Raw genomic sequence first — 22,634 nt, forward strand, 5'->3', positions numbered from 1 at the left:
GGGGGGAGTGTTTATGACTTTGCCTCACAAGCATGGGGCTGAAAGGGATGAAGTCGGTGATTAGCTGTGACACTGTGGAGGGTGAAAAGAGGTGAACCTCGCTGGTGGAGAGCTCTCCAGCTGTGCTGTGAAGGATGCTGTGTTCTGGAAGGTGTTGCTTGTCACTGGTCTGTGAGGTCTAGGTAGAACCAGTTTGTGTTTGCTGCTCTGTTGCATGAATATTCTCATTTTTATTCCTGCCACCTTCCAAAATACACACTGGCTGGTTTTAACCTACATAGCGTAAGTGGTTGATATTTTGGAAAATCTTCAAAGTCAGGCATGGAGTGACAGTTCATCAGGGTGACCCATTTCTCATCGTGTGGCTCATGGGTATGTATTGTGTATTTGTCATTGGTAGTGAGTGTAGACTGTAGGTCCAAGGCCAAAAAAAAAAAAAGGGGGGGGGGCTGTGAGCACTTTCTGAGGGCTAGTGATGAAGGATGCCACATGCAATGGGGCTGATGGGCAACTGTGAGAAGTCTGAGGTGCTGCTAACCTGCTGAAAGGTGGGGGAATTCAGGATGTTTTGTTGGAATTATTTTGCTGGTATTATTTTGCTGGTTGGACTGAAGCCTGTGAAGCAGGGGAAGGAGCCTGAGCATTAAATCAGCTCCTTGCTCTCCCATGAGCATCTCTGTCACGTGAGCAGAATGATCAGTGGGTTCCTTTTTCATCTGCAGTGTGACTAATTCACCTTGTCTACTGCTGTACACATACACAGCTTTTCTGTGGTGCTTGGAGGAGTGGCTGCAAGTTAAATGATTAGTGGAAAGAGGAACGTTGTGTTCTTACGGGGAGAGGGCTTGCTTATGGCAGCAGAAAGAGGCTTTGGGGAGAGAGCTGTTTTGCTAAGCCCGTAGGTATTTAGGAATTTGCATTGACTAATTAAAGTAAGGTCTGGGTGACAAAAGCCTTTAGAAGGATCTCTTCTCAGGGCCTGGCTGGAAAAGAGGTAGAGGCCATGCAGGCTTTCAGGGAAGAGGTTTAATAAAACAATGTGAACAATTAGAGCTGCTTAGAAAGGGGAGGAGGTGAGGGGGTGAGGATAAAGAGATCCAGCAGAGGGAATTGGAAACAGCTCAGACATTTATTCTTTATGCTGTTGGGCATGCAGCTTCTTAGTGTGTGTTGCCTGTGAGCAGGAAACCATCAGTCTTTGTGAGATGTTTTTAAGGCAAGAAGTTTGATAGGGCCTGTGGTTGGATATTGCTGTGAGTTAATACTAAAAAAGGCCATCAGCTCTGGTGCTTAAAGCCTGAGGTGATGAGGAGACCAGGTACAGCCTTCAGTTGTACCTAACACTTGCATTCCCCATCTGTTGCTACCTGAGCCGAGGTGGGGGATGAGATAAGCTACTTTGTGGTCTGCTGTCAGCACAGGCTGATCTAAACTTACTGTAATTTTTTAAGCCCTCACAGGCTGATGGCACTAGATAACGCTGAGGCTGATGCCTAACCTCTGAATAACTGCTGCAGGCCTGAGTTTCCAGGCATGGAGGCTGCCCACAGCTTGTGACTGAGATGGGCATTGCCAACTGCAGGAGCGGGACTTGGGCTTCTCCTGAGATCCATGGAACAGTCTTCTTTGCTGGGTTAGTGGCCCCTTTGCCAATCCTGTCTGTGTCCATGCTGAAGTCTGCAAGGAGCAGTGGGAGTTGTGCCCGGTTGTGCAGTGTTTCCATGGTCCTTGGCTGCTTTCCCCATGAGATCATGGTAATAGCTACTTGGGCACACAGCTTCACCCTGGCCTCTAATGTAGGAGAGCAGTGGTGTATCTGCTTTTCATCTGTGCTAGTTTGGCGGTATCTGCAGCATGCTGAAGGCTTCATTGTGTAATTGGTACAAATAAATTTATGATTATCAGCCTGATTTGAAAGCCTCCAGGATTTTTGTGCACTCACAGTAGGTACAAAAGTCCTGAATTTAGGTTTGCTGCATGCACGAAATAAGCACTGCAGTGAAGAGCCAAAGAGCTGTTTTGTGTTTGTTCCTGTTATGTTTCAATTCTGTATTTTGAAGAGGAGGAAAAAAGCAGAGATGTCAGAAATTAGTTTTAAAAATTTTTTAAAGCTAGATCATCATATTTTTTTTCTCTTTTTTTCTCCCCAAGGCCCTTACCTTGAGAAGCCCACTCTGCATCTTCCTAAGATGGACGTTTACTTTATTAATAATGAATCAAAAACAGCTTGACTTAGAGCAAGCTGGATTTCTCGTGCTGGTGTTCTGACTTGCTGCAGACAGCTTCAAAGCTGCGTGTGCTTCTGTCAGCACAGAAATTTGCTGTTGCTGTCTGTGTCCCTCTAGAGACTGTTTGAAGCTTTGCGTGGACCCAGGCAGAGTGAGCCCTTATTCCTGTCCCAGCCTGGCAGCCACTTTCAAAGGCCATCAGACTGGTGCTGTGGAAGCTGTGCTCATCGTGAAAGCTCTTCTGCCCATTTGCTGATGGAGAGCAGCACTAATGCAGACTTTCTGCTTTCCCTTTCATCACCTGGACTGTGTTTTTGGTCCTGCCCTTGTGTTGTTCTCTGTGATTCTCTTCTAAGTACATCCTTTGCACTGAAGCAACTCATTCTCTGTTATTGTGGTGCCTCTTCAGATGATCAATAGTTCTGTATTAGTTTAGACTTGTAAAAACACGTGGGCATCCCTTGTTTTGTACTAACACAGACTTCATTTTGCCTTCTGAGTGGCTGCTTCTAAGACTGAAATCCAGGAGCAGAACATGTGCATGTCAGTGCTTTCCCTGTATTACACTGTCACCCGTAGCTCTGTGTGTGTCTGGCTGAACGCTCATGCTGACCTCAATTCAGTTATCTAAAAGGATGGTTTTCAGGCTGTCTGCCTGAATTGATGAGCCAAGGAATATGTCTAAATGAATTGGCACCATCTGGCCAGCCTGGCACAGAATCGAGAAGAGGTGGTAACGAGCTGCCATCAATTGGAGGAAGTCTCATATCATTAACATGACTGTTAGTTCTCACTGGCCTTCCTTGCTTCACTGCTAACTCGAACAAGCCCTGAGCCTCTGTGCATCTAAGAGCTCCCAGCTCACATCAAGATCCATCGGGCAAGCTGAGGCCATGTAGCAGTACGTGTGGCTCAGGACACAGGCAGGTGTGCTGCTCTGGGTGCTGCTGGTCCAGGTTAAGGCTGCTACACAAAACGCATCCCAGCTGGCAATGGGTAGCCTGCAGCACCACTGCATATGTGGCTGCTACCTGGCCTGCACCTGTCACTGCCATCTGTTTAGCTGCCTTTCTGTGCCTCCTACCCCTTCTGTACAGCTCCATGGGGTTGGAGCAGGAGGAAGGCATCAGGGCACTTCTGCTGGAGGATAAGAAGGGGCTGTGGTTTCTGACATGAGCAAGGCAGCAAATTCATGGAGCTCTTCTCTAGTTATGGATATTTTCTTCTGGCTCAGAATCTCCACGTGTAGCAGAAGTTGAAAAAGAGGGTGTCTGCATCGCTTAATAATGTTAATCAAAAAGCACATTAACGTGAAAGCTCCGTGGAAACATTAATTGCTCTTAAAATATTGAAACTGTCCTCCACTAGCAAGATACTGACTCCCTGGTTTCCCAACTGTGCTTTTTGCAGTCTTCAAAATGAAGTTTCAGTTTGTAGTGGTGGCTGGGAGAGGGGAGGAAGGGAAAAATAACTGATCTGATGGTTTGCACTGGGCATGCACTGCTACAGACTGTTGCTGGTGGGGCTCGGGGCCTCATGTCATGGCCCTCAGTGCAGTGTGTGCAGGATGTGTTCTCAGTGGCTCCTGCCCTGCTGGAACCCTGCGTGCTCTGCCCAACCACAAGCATGCTGGGTTTGGCTTTGTGCTGGCTTTCGTCAGAGAGGGAATTTGGGGAATTTCCAAGCACCTATTAGGGCTTTTTAGGCTAGTGGAGGAAATTTGAGAAGGTAGAAAAAGTGGCTCATTACTCTGTAAATTCTTTTCTTTTTTTTTTTTTTTTTTTTTTTTTTAATCCTTCTTTTTTGCTTTACATGCAATCCCAAAATTCCCTCAGCAGGAGGGTCTGACCAGGGTTGACCTTATTTCCTAGCTGCCTTCTCCCCTGCAGTAAAAAGGCATTAGTAACTCCTGTGTCCTGCAGATGTATGGAGCAGCAACTGGGAAGGTTTGTCCTGGAGTATAATTGAGCTGTTTTAGCTTCTGCCTCTGTGAAAACTAAGCATTTCCACCAGCAACTGGAAAGAAATCAGTATTGAACTGGTCAGATTTGATCATGCAAATCTGAGACAAGTGTCCTTTGTTTCTTGGGGGTTAAGCCCCTGATGGAGGTGGTGATGATCCATTGAAGAGTGTGCCTGAAAGCAGTGGGCACAACAGATCCCACTTGGGTGTGGGATGTGGGTCTGCTCCACGAGTCTGAAGGGTGGCTGAGAGCTCTCTTCAGCTTTCAGGACAGGTCTCAACCTAGCAGTGCCCCAAACTGTCTTTGGGTTCCTCTCCCTTTGACAGGTTTCTGAATAGGTTGGTTGCTTTTTTCCCCCTCTTCCTGGAGTAGTTTACCCATTTTCAGCTATGACACACGTTGCTTGGCAGTTGCAATTTATTCATGGTGAGAAATGTTTCCTCCTTTGAACTTTCAAGGACTGCCTACATAATGGGAACACAGTTTATCTTCTGCACATTCTAGGCAGAACAGAGAGTAATACTTCAACTCTTTTGATCCTCGGTGTGAAGGGAAGCAGTGCGTTTAGTTTTGAAATATGAAAATCTCTTGAAAAGGTCCTGTGGGCTGGGTCTGTACAGCAAAACTTTTGCCTGTGGTCTGATAAAGTATAAGCTTATGCATTTCTGGAACTGTCCTAGAAAAACAAATGTTAGGCAGTGGCCACTGGGTTTGGGTAGCTTTATAAACAGCAACATAAAGTCGGGCTTCTTTTTTGCTTTGACTCTTAATTCCCCCCCTCCCCTCCTCATTTCCTTCATGCCACCAACTGCTATCTGTGCTGGCCCTATTAAAGCAGGGAATGCAGAGTGGCAGGGTTGTGTGTGAGGGCTGCTTGGCACAGGCAGTGTGATTATAAAGCCAGGAGCTGAGCAGCAGCTGGTGGTAAGAGCCCAACTGTCGCTTGGGCTGCTGGCTGGGCTTTGATGTGTTCAGTAAAGTGTGTGCTGATGGAGAGAGTGTGCGAAACTGGGGTGTTAACCTCAGTCCCCAACCTGTACTTGCGTCTCTATCACCTCTAGTTGAAAGAAGAAAAGCTACTTCATTTGCCTCTCTGAAACTATTATAAATAACAATGACTATTACCACAGGTAAATTGAGCTGTATTGTTTTTTTACTTGAAACATGAACGGGGCAGCCTAAGGCAGTGCCAAAATGCAGAGTTTCATGGTAGACAAAGGAAGATGAGGTGAATCAGTTCTTTCAGTACCTGTTGGTGCAAAGAACTGCTGATCTTCAGTGAGTGCTATTTGAGTAGAGACAGTGATTGAAGTCTGGCTCTTCTGGAAGAAATGATTCCGTGAGAAAAAAAAAAATCTCTGTCTTGCAGTGACTGTGATCCACTTGACTTACTTTTATGCTTTTGAGAGCAAGAGTTTACTTCTGCTTTATGTATGTGTAAGGAGATGGTTTTACTGTTTTCCCTAAATTTGTAACTCTTCAAGAATTTCCTGTTGTGGGATGTGTATCAGTTAGAGTGGGAGGAGTGAATAGCTGGAGAAAATCCCTGGCCTGACAGCATCCCAGTCTGTGGTGGAGGAAAAAAGAGCGTAGCTAAAGTCTTCCTAATTAAGATCAGGATAAAAGTCTGATTTTCACCTGAATTGCAAATGAGTTTGTGGTTGGCATTTTGTAGTCTGTCCTGCTGAAAATCTTCTACTTCCTGTGAATGAGTCTGGAAAGGGAGAAAAGCCAGTATTTGGGGATCACAGCTATTAAAGAGTGAAGAGAGATGAAGTCAGCCTCTTCCGGCTGAAAGTGAAAAAGGAAAGGAAAAAAGCTGAACACTCCCATTATTATGTATAATTTGCTGTTGTTATAACTGCAGTGTAACAGGTACATGATCTTATCTGATCCTGTTATTTTTCCCCTCTTGGCATGTGCTTGATTTCTGTGAATATCTTCTTCCTAGAGACCAGTAGTTATCGCACCCCTCTTTATGGGCAGCCCTCCTGGTGGGGGGAGGATGATGCAAACAATGAGGACAGAAGGCAAGAAGAGCATTACTCAGGTAATTAAGGTGATTTTGTGGGGAAAAGAATGGGGGTGAAAGGTGACAAAATTTCTGCGTATTTCTTATCTTTCTTGTATGAAGTCATCCTGCTTTAGGGCTTTAATTACCACTTTTCTTGTACTTGCTGTATTTGCATGTTGCTATGTGTAGATTGCTGCCGATGAAACCAGGGTAAGGGAAAATTAAGATGTTTCCACTAAAGTAAGTCAAGGTTAAAAACAATTGTGGAGTTATTTAGTATGTATGAGAAAGGTATGCAGAAAATCTTGAAATGCCACCAGTCACATAGATTCTGCCAACATGTATGTGTGTATGTACACAGTTGTATTTAACTCTTTGGAGAACAGTGGGAGTAAGGGTAAAGTGAATATGAGAAATACTGGTCATTGGAAATCATACGTTTCAGTGAAGAGGCCAGAGTACAGAACTGCTATTTTTTCTTTAGTTCGTTTAGGTACTTCAGATAATGTTTGTTAATTTACTTTTTTTTTCCTCTTGTAGAAAGATCAAAAGAGATGACCCAGCATGAAGAGGAACTGAATGGTAATATTTCTACCTATAGAGATTCCCAAGAACAGTCTGTGTTTGCCTTCCGGAGGGAGCCAAGTTACTTTGAGATCCCAACTAAAGAATTTCAGCAGCCATCAAAATCTCCAGAAACACAGGTTCATGAGATCCCAACAAAGGATATTGATGCCATAGTAACCCCAGTTGTGCAAAGCCATGCCTCTTTCACCATTGAATTTGACGATGGAACCCCTGGCAAAATAAAGATCAAAGATCACGTAACTAAATTTTCGCTCAGGCAGAGAAGACCTTATAGTAAGGAACCAGCTCACACAGAAATGATGTCAGCGGAGAGCAAGGTGGCTGACTGGCTTGTCCAGAATGACCCAAGTTTGATTAGACGGCAGTCTCCAGGGGAAGATGTGTACAGCACCAAGAGTGACCTGCCAGTTCATGTGAAGACACTTAAAGGTGAGTGAATGTCTTGCTATGTGGACAGTGTTCTCTGTTGACTGTGCAAATGCAACATACTAAAGGGGGTAAATCCTCTGCCTGTTGAGCACTGCACTTGTTTATCTCTGCACCAATTATAAACAATGGAGAATATTTCTTTAATGACCGCTAATGGTTTTGAACCCAGTTAGTGGGCTCTTCACCCAGTCCTGAAGTAATGTGTGATGCTGGCCTGGGGGCTCTCTAATCTGGTTCCTCCACTTGTATATCTCCATCTTGGCAGTAGCAGTGATTGAGAAAATGATTTTGTTTTTAATTGTTCGTAGTCATTTCCATGTGGTCCGGCAGGCTAGTGAACACAGGTATTCAGTCAGTTTTCTTTTTTTGGCTTCTCTTATCTGAAAGACTGACTTTTCTTTTTAGCTGAAGATTCTGAGTGTGATGTATTCTGCAATTATCATGCAGTTACCAGAACCACCTGGTCTGATGAGCAGAGGTCTTGACATAGAGATTGGTAATAGACCTGAGATATGTGTGATCACCAGTGGAAGAAATTGTGTTTGTGAAAGAAGGTTTCTTCTCTTAAACTAGAACTTCTCTGAAACCCTACTCTGTTCAAAAATGCCAAGTTTTGTGGACCTAGGTCCTGTTAATTGTAGTATTGTGAGGAATTCTTTGGAGATTTTCAAATGTAGTTTTGAACTTTGTAGTTCTTAGTGCAGATGATGGGAGTTAAATGATTCTCGGGTGACTGTGAATGTATTTGTTGAGATCTGAGTTTGCTTGGATGCTTCTCTTGAGTTGTGCATAGAGCAGTGAAGAAAAGACCATGGTTTACTGCATTCACACTGCCTCTGTACTCAACTTTTCCAGCCTTGCCAAATGCATTACTACAATCTGCAGACTTGGACTGTTGAAGCCATGTTGAAAGTTACCAGACCTACCTGTGCTTGAGGTCGTTTTATAGAGAACAGTCATGTTTTCCCTGAAAGGAATATTTGTTTAGTGTTGGAGAAATGCTCTCTTTTAATATGAAGAGTTTCATCTATTGTGCTTCCAACTTATTGCTCTTGTGTATGGCTTTTTTAGAAGCTCATGTGGTTAGGAAGGTCTCAACTATCCAGATGTGATTTGGCATGACATGGGAATTGCATTGTTTTGCTATCATTATTTTCTAATGTAGGACAATATTGAAGTGGCGTGTCTGAGCTTTCAGTGTTGTCTTGACTGTTTGAGGAAAGTATGGGTTCTGTTTGTTTCTTAACTTGCTGAAGAACATAGTCTGTCAGGGATTCAAATGTGCTTCCGTCACTCTACTTTCTCTCTTGGGAGAAACTAGAGAGTTAGGCAGCTCTTCTTATGATTGTCCTGGGCAGTACATGAGAGGGTACCAGGCTGGCCATGCTTTACAGTCCATAAGGCGTGGAAAGAAGCTGAGGTAACCTAATGCATAATTTGCATTTCAAAAAATCAACTATTTGGACATTTGATTAAAAAATACAGTGTTGGTGGCCTCAGGAGTTTATCTACCTCTGCTTTGGCAGAGGACAGCCTGTCATTTATCTGCGATAGTTGTGTAGCATGTTCTTCTTGTGGGGCTAATTTTGAAGATGTCTTGGAGGCTACAGCTGGCTGCCTACCAGGTTTGCGCCTTTTGAATCAGAGACAGACTCTGTTTGGTGTTCTTTAATAACATTTGTTCCATTTATTATCAACGTGATGTATGTAAAGCCTAGTACTGAGAGTAGGGAGTTCAGGTTTGAGGGGATGTGTGTGGTGTTCTGCTGAGGGGTCTATAGACACTGGATGTTTTTACTTGCATCCTCACAGTTTTGCATTCAGCAGGGTATTAGCCAAGACCCTTTAATTTAGGAGCTTTCCCTTGCAAAGGCAAGGCTTATCAACCTCAAGGCACAATGCAAAGTCTGCTGGGTTTCTTCAGGAAGGTGTTAGGAAACTATCCTCAGAGGACTGACTCCTGGGTTGCATGGTTCTTGTATTAAATTTTAATCTTTCACAGTTAGCTTGAGATAATAAATGGTCTTCATCCTGTGCCTGGAGAACTTGCAAAGTAGGTTTGAGCAGTTTTCCTTTCAAACACGTGGTATTTTAGCCAGTATATCTTGCTGCATGTTACAATCGAGAGCGCAGAGACCTCTTTCCCCGTTCTCCCGATGACAGGTTCCCGGTCGTTGACTGAATCAAGTTGTGTGTCTTCACACCCGTTTCCTTCTCCAAAAAAAGGTTTGTGTTTGGTCTTTTTTTTTTTTGGTTTGTTTTGTTTTAACATACTCTGTGAGGGTCCTGAACTAAGGTGCTGAGGTACAAAGCATCACTGATACAAAAGGAAGATTGTAAAGATGCTGGTCAGTAACATATGTAAAAAGAAGGATAAGCTTACTTTAAGCTTAGAATGATTTAACGTTTGCGTGGCTGGTGATTGGATGTGGTGATTTCTGGGGTGTCATGGTGTGATCCCTTTTCTATTAGCTGTTTTATTTCTCCTTGTAACATGGGATAACATGGGTGCTCAGAGGCGCATGCACTCATAACATGCTGACCTGGTGACTTTGTCATCATTGGGATTTGGTTCTGTGAGATGCAATGCACAGGGTTTCTTTACTGATTCTGTAGAGATTTCTGCTCTGTAACATAAGAGTTCAAGATCACCTCATTTTGTTTTGCAGTAATGGGTGGAATTGTAAAATAACGTCGTTGCTTTTATTTAAATGGCAAAAAGAAAAGAAACAACACATGTTTCTAAAATGATCTGCTTTACAAAATCCAAATCCCTTGTTACAATGATTTTTTGCAGTATTTTGCAAGTTTGACAGCGAACCAGTGAAAAGTTGATTGGGAGACAGCACCCTTCTTTCTCTCTCTTTTTTTTTTTTTTTTTTTTTTTTTTTTTCCCCCCCCCCCTGAAGAATACAAAGCCTGTAGCATAGTAGGTGGTGTCTTTTGGAGTTGTTTATTTCTATAGGATTTCTTTCCTTTTGACTGCAATCGGAAGGTAATGACAGGGTCCCAGAGTCTGAGAGCATGAAAGTCAAATACGCACCACTTGTTCCCAGGCAATCGGCACGAGGACGGGACGCAGAGCGACTCAGAAGACCCTGTGGCACCCAAGGCTGAAAAGGAGCCGACGACGGGTGGTGAGCGGGTGACAGAGCAAGCCAAGCTGCAGCGCCAGATGAGGCGCGATCCCCACGAGATGCTGCACAACAAGCAGGCGTTTGTCATTGAGTTCTTTGAGGACACGCCAAGGAAGAAGCGCTCACAGTCCTTCACACACAGTGCTCACTCCTCTCAGAGCGACACCGATCCTGGGCTCAAGACCAAGGTTGAGAAACGCAAGAACGTGGTGCCAACGGAGAAGCAGGGCAGCGCGGTGCCACCGTCCCACGTTGGGACACAAGGGGGCAAAGCCACCAACAGCTCCTCTGGGACCCAAAGAGCTAGCTCCTTCAAGAGGGAGAAGACAGAAGAGCGAATCAACTCTTCATCCTCCTCTGCCTCCAGAGCATCAGGCAGAGCCTATGGGAGCGTTGGGAGGAAGTCTAAAATGGCTCAGGATTTTATGGCTGAGTACCTGAGGGAGACAGCTCAATCTGGGAAGGCAGGCTCTGAGAAACCAGCACCTCAGCCTGTGCCGGCGGCCCCACGTGTGGTCATATCTTCAGAGCCAGAGCCTGCCTCTGCTCCATCTCCAGAGCTAAAGGCTGCCCAGGGCAGGAGGAATGATGAGGAAGACAGTGTGAGTGAGACTGGCACGTACACCATTGAGACAGAGTCACAGGATAAAGAGGTGGAGGAAGCACGAAAAATGATTGATCAGGTAAATATTGCTTTTCTGTGCTTGGTTTGTGAGCTGAGGGCTGAAGGTTTGGGCTTATGCAGCTGTTGCTGATGGATCCAGCTTTACTGGATGCAGCAGTTGCCATGAAGGGCTGCTCCCTTTATTGTTTGGGCGCAGAGGGACTTTATAAGAGGGTGGGAAATCATCTTAGCTGACCCGTGTTAAGGATTGATGTCAATGAACTGTGAGGCTAGTCTTTAAAGAAAAAAAATAAGTTACTGCCAAAACTCACCAGATACAAGAAAGCAAAGTAAGCCATCAGCACAGAGCTGTCGTGCTTCCAAAGTGAGATTTGAATGCTAAACTGCAAGTGGGCTTGCCATATGTTTAGAGGGAAAGGCACCAGCAGTATTGAGATCAGACTGATCCTGCTGAGTGCTTGGCAGGGAGTAGCTCTGCTCTCGAGGACTCTCACAAGCTTCTTTCTTGGCCTTATATCAGCACTGTTACGATTACGGGAGTTGCAGCCCATTGCTGCCACTGCAGTCTGTAGGCCAGAGGAAAGGCAGGCAGGCATGGGCTGATTGTCTTCATCATTTGCAAGCCTTGGTGGTAAGTGATTCTGCATTTAGTGTGGCTTTGTTAGGAAAACGGTGCTTGCTGGCAGGGCAAGTGGCAGCTAGTTGAGGTAGCAAAGGGTGTGGTCTAGGGTAGAGGCAACTCTACATGGATCTATACTTGTTTAGATTGTGCAAGGTGAATGATAGTCTTACAGAAAATAAATGAGGGTGAGGCTTAATGAAACCCACCCAACTGAGCAACCCCAGGGCAAGCCAAAGTTTGGCTTCAGATTTAACTTTCATCTGCGGTCTATTATGAAAACAAAACTGGCAAGTTGCTGTGAAGAGTTAGTGAAGCGTGGGCAGAAGGATGGAGTGAGGTTTAAAGGGAGCCTTGAACCTAGGTTTAGAGTCTTTGTATAGTGTTCTGTGAGCCTAGATCTGGCCTCCCTCATTTGTTTGTTATGCTTCTTCCTTACGTCTTGTTTGAAATGTGATTGAAAGTTTTTGGGGCAGGTTATTTCAGCCGCAGGAAGGCTCTAGTCCTGACACGATGGTTAATTGCTTTAAAAAGGAAATACAAAGAAAATACCACAAAAATAGAATTATTTCTGGGTAGTAGCTTGGCAAGCTTGCTCCTTGGGCAGGTGAGCTGGCCAAAATCTGCTCGTGACTGCTATAGACTTAATATGCTGTTTGTGAAATATCTCATGCCAGACCTCTGTATTTCTGTCCAGGAAGAAAGATGATCAGGATTTTGGATTTGCTGAGATTCTGGGGTGACCCACACACATGCTTTTTTATTTTTTAAATGGAACTGAGAGGAGAATTTTAGTCTGCCCAAACCTGGATACCCTCAATGGTGGCATCTTCCTCTGAATCTATAGTCAGAAGAGAGAAAGGAGTCTTTCTGAGGCATAGATCTTGTTTGCCCATGTAGGAAAGCTGTTTATCTCCAGAGAGTCTGGCCACCTAGCTTAACTACCTGTCTAGCAATACATTCATTCCCATGTCCCTTCATGGCTGTGTAAGGCTACTTTTTCTCACCCCAATCTTCATTGCAATCTGTGAAAGACCCCAGAGATAGAGCTTTCCAGGATTTTTCCCTGATTCTCCATGAATTAGATGGTAAATAGCTTTCCTAACCCTCATCCTAAATTTCTCAGGGCTGTCAGTGAAAGCTACTACTACTAAATGCAGTGCACCAAAATAATGCGGCAGGTGTGAGTGGGATTCTATGAATAAATGTATTTAAAGCTGCAGAGTAGAGAGTAGTTTTCTCAATTTGTATGGAAGGATTGGCAAGTGTTTCTGGCCTTTTGGGATCATGGTTTGTGTGTGAATAATGCTTTGTGGATTGGAATTTGGGCTAAGATTTCTTTATCTTTTTAATCTTTCCTATGTAAACATCTTTTCATCTTTTCAGGTTTTTGGTGTTCTTGAGTCGCCTGAATTTTCCAGAATATCATCAGCTTTTAGACCAGTAATAAAAGGTGAAAAAGACGACTCTGGTTCTCATCAGCATTTAGTCAGTGAAAACGGCACTTGTCAGAAGTCACCCTTGCTGCAGGCATTTGCCTCAAAAGCTGTGAGTGGGTCTCAGGCTGACATGCAGGTACGGGCAGTCTAGATGGATCTGGTGGCTTGGTGAATATTGATTTTTCTGGATGGATGGAAAGGTGATGCATGAATCGGTTTCCATTTTGAGCAGACTGGGTGGTGTGTGTACGAGAGGAGAGATTGGGTGGCTGTGTTTTGCAGACAGTCTTTCTGATGCCACATCCCCACCTTGTTGTAGATGTCTGCAGCATCTCAAGGAAGTCAGAAGTGGGTGTCAAGGTGGGCAAGTCTTGCTGACAGCTACTCTGACTCTGGATCTGTCTCAGGACAAGCTGACGGAGCTCCAGGTAAGTCTCATCCTGATGTTACATTTTGGAGGTGGCTGAATCTAAATCAGGATGATAAGAAAAACAGGAATTATGGCCTTCCGTGTGTCTGGCTGTGGTTTATTTTCTGTTTTATGTTACGCTTTTTGAGGGTGGGAAGGACAGAGTGAATAGTTCCCTGTGGACTGAAGATCGAAAGTGCTTTTTGTTTGCATTTCAGAGTCATCCAGTAAGTTCTTAGGTGTTATATTTGGCATGGCTAAAAGGCACATGGGAAACAGAAAGGTTGTAAGGGCCTTGGTGTGTTAACTAGCCCTGGGTAATTCTTTAGACTGCCTTATGATGCCAGGAAAAAAAAAAACAAACCTTTGCAAGTTGTCCTGGAGCATAATTGCTGACTGGTTCTTTTTTGGGTGTGTTTCTCCCATGTCTGGCTATGCTGAGAATTTTAGGTTGTTCTGGGGTTTGTCAAGTGGCAGGTTTGAAATGTGGAGATAAGCATAGAAAACTCAGAATGGAGAGAGAAAGGTAAATGAGAGGAGGTCAGGTTCTCATTGCAGGTAGGAAGGCAGCCTACAAACCCCTAGGTCCTGTTGATGTGTGAGAAAATGAGAACAGAGCTTTGTTGGCTTCTGTAAATGCTTTCACCTTTTTTTTCGTTGTTGTTAGAAATATTTGTTTTACCTTTATGTCATCAACAGCTACAGACAGACTGAGTAAAGTTTAGAAGGGACCTTTGTTTTGAAGGTTACTGTCACTGTTTTCACCCTATGTGTGAACCAGAGCATTTGCAATATTACCAGAGCCATCTAACCAGTTATCCAGGTATTTAAAAGCAGGTTAAGATAGGAAGTCCTGACTAGCATGGGAAAAATAAGAGTCCTCTTTCTATGAAGTTCTTTTTTGCTGACAGGAGCGCCTATGCTGGAGCAGTAAGCTTTTATTCAGAATTTCTTCATTATTAGCATCTTTCTCCTGAGACTTTGCTGTGAGATAGATCATAAGAGAAACACCACCTATTTAGTCTTATGGGCTACATTGTGTGAAATGGCACTTAAAGCACTACTGCAGTGTTTTGGCTGATAGTGTTTCGTGTCCTTCCTGTGGCCTGATCTTATGGTAGATCAGTGCCAGCATGCTCATAGGATGAACTTTAAGCATTTGTGGCTGTACTGAGAGGTAGATGATGGGAAAATATCCAGACAGGATTTCAGACTGAGAGGGAAGGTATTGGGTAGTCTGATCAAGCAAAGAAGTATACCTTTACCTTGAGTATTTTTTATTGATAAACTTGCAGGGACTGAGCAGAAGCCTGGCCCTATTGGTGTTCATTTTGTACAGCCTTAGTTCTGAGCACAACTTGTGAGTGCTTTTGTGGCCTTTGTAGGATCAACCTCTTAATTAAAGAAAAAAAAAAAAAAGTTGTACAACAGTTGACTTGTGTCCATTTAACTCTCTTCAGAAAGTGGTGTAGCCCCAAAATCTGGGGAACCCGAAAATGCTGTGCCCTTGAGAACAAGGACGTCTTCTTCCCCAGCTTCCGCCGAGCGATAAATCAGAGAGCCCCACACCCACAGTTCTGGTCTGCCAGGAGTCCTATTCCGAGGTAACGAAGAGAACCATTGTGAAGGATCACTGTGTGGAAGCCTACAGCGATCACAGCAACCGCCTCCTCATTCAGGAGGACTTAGATCCAGATAGCCTCAGCGATGCCAGCAGATCTGATGATGGCTTCAGCTCAGAAAAAGGCAGGAAGTATAAAGAGAACAATAAAATGCTAGAGCAGATGGGGGAAGACACAAAATCAGAGAGCCGGCAGCCAGGAGCCCCCCGGGTTGCAAATGTGAGAGCTGTGAGTGAGACGGTTTCTACTTCGTTCTACATTGGTGATGACAGCAGTGATGTGGGGATTCCTTCCAAGCTCTCTCTGAGCGTGGCCCATGCTCGAGCTGACAAAGAGGGAAAGGATCAGGAATTTTCCTTCAAGTCTACAGGCACACCCGTTCCTGGAAAGCCCTTGGGCAAAGATGTCAGCGCTTACATTAATGCAGCAGGAAAAATGGTTATTTCCGTTCATCAGAGTCCTCAAGATCAGGAAAACATAGCAGGAAAGGAAATATCTTTTGTTAGGCAGGAAAGTTTTACCAAAGATAAATCAAGCAGTGCTGTTCCTCAAAACAAGCTTCCTCATATTGCAAGTCACCCTCTGCTTAAAGATTTAGAGGCTGTTCGGTCAAACCGTATGGACTTTGGACAGGACACTCATCTTCTTCTTAAGGACACTGAAACTGCCTTGGCGGCACTGGAAGCCAAATTACTTGGTCAAAGCCAAAAGCTGGAGCCCTCAGAAACTGCTGGTCAGCTGGAGGACTCCCTGTCCGGTGACTCAGACGTGGACACAGCCAGCACGGTCAGTCTGGTGAGCGGCAAAAATGTCCCCACGAGCGCCCCAAAACGCAAAGCAGTGGCGAGCTTGCAGAAGGAGAAATCTTCCTCCTCACCATCCATCCAGGACCAGTGTGGGCAGCCCAGTGCACGGGACAGGCTGACGGAGAAGCGGAAGGCCAATGTGCCGGAGGCTCCGAGGTCTGTGGAGGCCACCAAGCGCTTTCAAATGAAGCGGAGTGCTGGGACTCGGGGGTCACTTGACTTTACAGATGATGAGAGGAGCTCGAGTCTGCCCTATTTGCCAGTCCCTGATGCTGTGGTGTCTGACCACGAGCACTCCGTGCCCCGACCTGCTCCCAGAAGGAAGCCTTTTACTCAGGCTGCCAAGGAGGATCACAGCAAAGCAACGGCAAATGTGCAGAAGATCCAGCAAGTTCTCACCCGCTCCAACAGCTTATCCACCCCAAGGCCCACGAGGGCCTCAAAGCTGCGTCGTGCCCGGCTGGGAGATGCTTCGGACAACGAGTGTGTTGATACCGAGAAAACAGCCTCTAACCTGAAGCTGTTGCTCCGGGCTCCAAGCAGTCCACAGAGACAAAAAAGCTGTCCCGGCTTGACATCCTCGCCATGCCGAGGAAGCGGGCAGGTTCATTTACGGTGCCCAGTGACTCTGAGACAGCACAGTCAAGGACAGGGTTTTCTGGCCGGAGTGTGGAGTCCTATCGGAAGGCGACTGTGTCAGAGATCCGAGCTGCAGCAAGGAAAACAGCAGCTGCTGCCTCTGCCAAGCAGCCGTTCAGTAGGACCCGCTCAAGCAGTGTCAAGTATTCCTCCACCTCCAGTAAGTGCCTTTTTGTATTGCCTTTCAGATGTATAGGCTGGACAGTGCAGTGTTTGCAATGCTTCCTGGGCAAAGGGCTTTGGAGGCAACAGAGCAGCTCTTGTACCCTGGGAGATGTTAATGGGGTGTTGTCCATGAGGATATTTCAAACAGTAGTTTGGCTTTTTTTCCCCTTGACTTCATTTCTTGAGCAACCAGCTGCCATCTAGCAGGAACATTAGCCTTTTGCTGTTGTTGAAAAAGATAGAGTTTAATGCCTTTCCAAATCATTTCTTTGACTTCTAATGTTTGAAATTTGCTGCAAGAATGCTTCTAATGTTGTTGATGACAGTTAATGTCCAAGGTAGCAGGTTTGAAGGGCATCTGAAACAGCAAAACAGATAAACGTCCATTGGTTTTGAAGGTTGTTACCATGTTCTTCCTGTAAAGGCTAATGTGGAACGGGGCACTTCACTTAGATTGCTCCAAGAGATTCCCTCTGCTGAGTTCTTTCATGCAGCTTTGACATAGGTAAGAAAGATGCACAGTTGATAGCCACAAGAATGATGTTTGGGGGGCTCTCTTGCCCTCTAGCTGTGCACTCACAGTGTTGTGAACAGTATCAACATTCGTCATATTTAAATCAGCCTTTAATTAAGGGTGGGAGGGGCAGGGCAAAAGACAGCTCTGGCATGGTAATTGGCAATTGGTAACTGACCCAGATATTGCTTACACCTTTGGTCTAAGCCCTGCTCTGTGCCCAGACTCCTTGACCTACCATGAGGTGATGAAGCAGATGTGCTCAGGTTTTTAGGAATGACAGGGATGGCTACAGGGACAGGAAGAATCCCACTGGTTGAGTTTCTTAGGCCTGCTGAATGGTTGCTATTTTGAGCAGATCTGTGTTTTTATAAAGTTTCTTCAGAGTACAGGATGTGTTCTGTTCATTTTCTTTCATACACTTGAAATAAGCATCCTTCTTGCACTGCTCATTTTTATTGCATGCTAAAAATGTTATTTGCTGCTTGTTTTGATTTTGAATTGTTTCAGCACATCCAGCTTCCCTTTATTTTAATGATTTTTTTCTTACACATTTGTATATGCATGTAAATCAGAACGTGAGTAAGCTAAGAGTACGTACAGTCTCTCTCCTGCCTTTTCTGAAATGTTTCTACTGTTGACTTTGTGTTAATCAATAACAAATCAAGATGACGTGGTCCAAGTTTTCCAAACAGGAGGTACTCTTCACATCTCCCTGCCTTTGGACCACATACTTCAAATCATTTGGAGAAAAAATGACAAGAGCTGGCCAGTTTTTGTTTTTTAAATGAATTGGTTTTTGATTTCTGGAGCTTTGTAGCAGCATCCTAACACCTTGTGCATAGTTGCAGCAGATGACGCTAATCTTTTCTTTGAATTAGTTGCTCTTAAAATACTAACCTCCTAATTCCTTGATAGGATTGTGGACCTTGCACAAGCTCTAAATAGGCATCCTTGTGCTTTGTAGTGCTGTAGCGGGTGTGTGGTGCATGTTCCTGTACTAATGTTACAGACACTGTGAATGAATGCCCAGAGCCCCGTTTCTGGGACAAAAACAAAAGGTGGCACTGTTCTATCGAGAGGTTTTTGAGCATGACACAATAACCCTTGAAAATACCAAATTTCTGGCCTTGGGATTGAGGAGGCAGATGTGGTTGATTGATTCAAGGGTTTCTTAAAGCGTTTAGCTACCCACTATGGTTTGCAGCTGTTCCAGTGGGAGAAAATTAATCTCACCAACGGAGGAGCAGAATGAAGTATCTGCTGTGGGGACAAGAGATGTTAGTAGGCTGTCAAGCAGTCCAAGGTAACTGTGTGAAAAGCACAGATAATGACAGAATAATCCAAGTTACCAATTTGGAAAGAGAAGAAGGATTGGTCCTCCCCACCCTGCTCCTCTGTGTACCTGGTTTGTTTGTTCAAGGTAATTTGAATGGTACTAAGGGACTTGATTCTGATTTCTCTTGGTGTATAGGGTTGGTAAATCAGGCCCTCAGTTTTTGAAATCCCTGTTCAGTGACAGGTGACCTCTTGATTCTTGTTTTTTAATATATATAAAAACAATATCTTTCTGTTGGTGGAATATGAGCTGATTTATTTTTTTGTATGTACATGTATTTTTAATCCCAAGCCAGGATCTTTAAATAGCTGAGATAACAATGTCTAAGAACATGTTTTTGTTTTTTTTCCTCTGTGTGGTAACAGTCTGCAGTTTCTATCTCCATCTTTTATGCCAAATTCATTATCTTTGTTTACATGATTAATGATGCTGGCTTCATTCACTTTCAAAGGTTTAGCATTACGATAATCTTTGTAACACAGTGAAGCTTTCAGGTGTTGTAATTTTAAATAACCTGTCTGGCTTTGTGTCTGGTGGGTCTTCATTCTCCAGAGAAAGACAGAAGGGAATGAAGCACCATCTGTGAGGAGTGCAGTGAGATGGGGAAAATCTGGGAGCCACATTTTTAAGCAAGGAGTTTACTGCTGAGCACCTCAATGTTTACCATGCAATGAGGACCTAGATCATTTCAGAACTGGCTGGGACAAGTGGGAGCTCTGCTTGGCTGCAGGGCTTGGAGCCAGTCCTGCCTGCCCATCCATGTGGGCGCTTTTTGTAGGGTGTCATTAACAGGGATGGCGAGGCAGGAGACCAATGTGGGGTGCGGACAAATAGAACCACACGTTGCATCTCTCCTTCACTCAAAAAAAAAAAAAAAAAAAAAAAAAAAAAAAAAAGCAAACCACCTTTTGCTTGTTCTCAGTGTTGGTAAGGTGTCCACAGGCTTGAAAATGGGGCTCCTTACAGATGATGATTTCTGTGGGATTGTGAGGAGTCTGAACTGTGTGCTGCTTATGTAGAGAGCTTCTGTGCATGGAGAACCAAGGCTTTGGTACTAATAAAATGCATTGAGCTGTTAGCAGTCATCCTGCTAACATCCTACATCCACTCGAATTTCCCCCTCCAAATTTGTATAGTGGATGGGAGCCATCAAAGGGCTCGACTTTGAATTAAGCTCTGAGAATGTGCTGTTTGGCTTAAAATCTGCACAGAAGCTCTCCTCCCTTTGTGTCCCTGGGCTAGTGTTGTGTTACCTTTGTGCCCTTTTGTAGTGATTCTTCACTTTCCTTGGTCTGAAACCAATTCATTTTTTATAAGCATCAAGGCGGAGACCGCAGGGTTCAGATTACACTTCTACTTCGGAGGAAGAATATGGCTCAAATCACAGCTCCCCTAAACACAAACGCTCCCATACTTCAACAGCCACACAGACACCAAGGATACGTGGCTCTGGGCTGGGCAAGCAGAAACACAACGGCAGAGAGACAGATGACGACGAAGACTTTGATGACCATCCCGACCCCTACAACTTCATGGCACAGACAGCAGAGATAGCAGAAATAGCCAGGTGAGGAGGTGGGACGTCAGGCCATATGCTTTCTGTTGTCTGGGTTTGCATTAGTGTTCAAACTAGGAGTAAGGAAGAGACACTCAGTCTGTTTGTTTTTTATATCTGGGTGATGATATGTTATCACAGAATAAAATCACAGAATCACTGGAGTAGAAAGGGACCTGTAAGGGCCATTTAGTCCAACATCCCCTGCAGTGAACAGGGGACACCTACAGCTCAATCAGGTGCTCAGAGCCCTGTCCAGCCATACCTTGTGTGTCTCATCTACCACCTCTCTGGGCAGCCTGTGCCAGTGCCTCACCACCCTTATTGTAAAACAACTTCTTCCTTATATCAGGTCTAAATCTCTCCTCTTTTAGTTTGAAACCATTTCCTCTTGTCCTGTCACAGCAGACCCCACTACAGAGACTGTCCTCTTCTTTCTTGCAGTCCCCCTTTAGATACCGAAAGGCTGCTCTCAGCTCTCCCCAGAGCCTGCTCTTCTCCAGGCTGCACAGCCCTGGTTCTCGCCCTGCCCTTGTAGGGGAGGTGTTCTACCCCTTGGGTCGTTTTCATGGAGCTTTACAGCCTGTGCTTGGCAGTGTTCTTTGTGTTCTGCCTGGAAAATGCCAAGGTGCAGGGAATCTGGGTTGTCTCTGAGTTTATTGCTTATTTGAGCTGTGGACAGGTATTCTCTTTTAGCTCTGAGTCTGTCAAAACACGTTATCTGTTATCTGCTTATCACTGCTATCTGCTGGAAGGCTTCCGTGTGCATGGACCAGTTCATGTGAACTGCCCTAATTCTCTGCAGATGGATTAGCAGAGGCTGAGGATGTAAACTGTTGAAGCTGCTTTGCCTGAAGCCAGTGAGGGAGCAGTAAGCAGTCGCTGCAAGGCAGAGACCTCTTTGGTTGGCACAATTGAATCCAGACAAGAAAATCTGTCTGTATCTAAATGAGTTGTTGCTTAGCCTGATGTCTGCGGATATGGAGCCATTGTGTCCTGGTGGTCCTGTGGTTGCCTGGAGGACATGAGCAGCAAAGCAAATATATGCTTTTTTTAAACAGTGGTGTTTGAGGTTTGACATCTCTAATATGCGACTGCGTTGTGCCAACTTTCCAGAAATACTCGTCTTCCGTTGTGCTGCCATAGCTGAAATACTTTGCACGAAGGGAGCTGTCTTCTGTCTGCTTTGGGTCAGCCTTTCCACATTCGATGTAGCGCATGCTGCATGGATCTCCGAAGGCTTTTCCTTTGCTGAACGCTGCAGGCAGCCTGTTACAAGCTGCCCTACCTGTGCTGTAGGAGTGTGCATGTGCAAAATGTGTTCTTCCCTCGTAGCAGCGTTCCTGATGCGGGCGGGCGCTCCGGGTTGCAGGAGCTATAAATAAGCAGTTGCATCAGACTCGTCTGGCTCAGCACACTGCAGAACTCGGTCACAGTCTGCCTCCTAATTGCCGTTCTGATTTCCGCTGCGGCTCCCAAATTAACTGGGAGGGGTTTAAAGGAGGCAGGGAGAGTTAAAAGGGAAAATGTCACTTGTTTACAGAAAGCGAATCACAGAGCGGATGCAATCAGTGACAGCTCTGTCCGAAACCAGCACAGACTGGGCACTTCAGGCAGAGGTCAGACTGCTTTTTCTTACTTCAATTACACACTTTCATTCCAAGGAAATGTTTCCATGGGCTGACATTGCTTGTTCTTTTTCCAATTAAAGGAGAAATCATCTCTCAGCTGAAGCTAGCTAGCTGGAAGACTAGTTTTATAACTACAGACTACTTTGCATCTGAGCATCTTTTTTTTTTTTTTTTTTTTCAGTCTGTGCTTGTAGCAATCCAGAGTCTTAAAAACTGGTTTTGAGGTCTAGAGCAGAGTGCTGCAGTCACTGAGTGCTTTAACAGTTTAAGCATGGAAATAAGCCATTAATATAATGGTCACCAATGGCTTTGTTGCTCCTGCTTTCCTTCTGTGATCTTTTTAAGGGAGAACCAAACTCCCAAGTAGAAGTAGTAACCCTGTTCTATTAAAAAAAGAAATGAGTGGGAAACAATAATGTAGAACTTCTTTATGGATCGTCTCCAGCACTTTTTGCTAATGTGTAGTCACTAGAGTTTGTTTTCCAAATCTGTGTTGAAACTTGGATACAGGAGAGGATTTATTTTGTTACTCATGTATGCAGACAATGTTCCTCAGTACTGTGCCAAGACACCCAAAGCTCTACAGAGGTTACAAGTCATGCAAACTTTCTGTGGTTGCCAGTAAAAAAGACTTTTGTGGCTGCTCTACTGACGTTTTATGAATATGAGGCTTGTTGTATCATGGGTCCTAACTGCTGTGCTGCATGCTGTGCTTCAGGCTTAGCCAGACCTTGGTGAAGGACGTGGCCATCCTTGCTCGAGAGATTCACGATGTTGCTGGAGATGGGGACTCGCAGAGTTCGTCGGGGACAGGACCAAGCACCTCTCTCAGCTCTGTGCCCAACACTCCTGCTTCCACCATATCAGCAAGAGAAGAGGTAAAATCCCCTAGGGCAGAAATCTTGGCTTCT

At 44.8% G+C, this 22,634-nt stretch overlaps 1 protein-coding gene across 1 annotated transcript in view; it reads left to right on the forward strand.

Annotated features, from left to right (window-relative positions):
* CEP170B (centrosomal protein 170B) overlaps positions 1–22,634 on the forward strand; it is a 54,751-nt gene that overhangs the window by 20,782 nt on the left and 11,335 nt on the right. The window contains 11 exon segments of the mRNA XM_085225733.1: positions 6,144–6,242; positions 6,747–7,223; positions 9,387–9,449; positions 10,280–11,043; positions 12,991–13,179; positions 13,363–13,471; positions 14,913–14,971; positions 14,973–16,392; positions 16,395–16,679; positions 19,855–20,104; positions 22,442–22,601. Coding sequence (XP_085081859.1) covers positions 6,144–6,242; positions 6,747–7,223; positions 9,387–9,449; positions 10,280–11,043; positions 12,991–13,179; positions 13,363–13,471; positions 14,913–14,971; positions 14,973–16,392; positions 16,395–16,679; positions 19,855–20,104; positions 22,442–22,601 — 3,875 coding nt within the window.

Source organism: Meleagris gallopavo, chromosome 5, assembly GCF_905368555.1.
Source record: "Meleagris gallopavo chromosome 5, MGAL_WU_HG_1.1, whole genome shotgun sequence".
Lineage (NCBI taxonomy): Eukaryota > Metazoa > Chordata > Aves > Galliformes > Phasianidae > Meleagris > Meleagris gallopavo.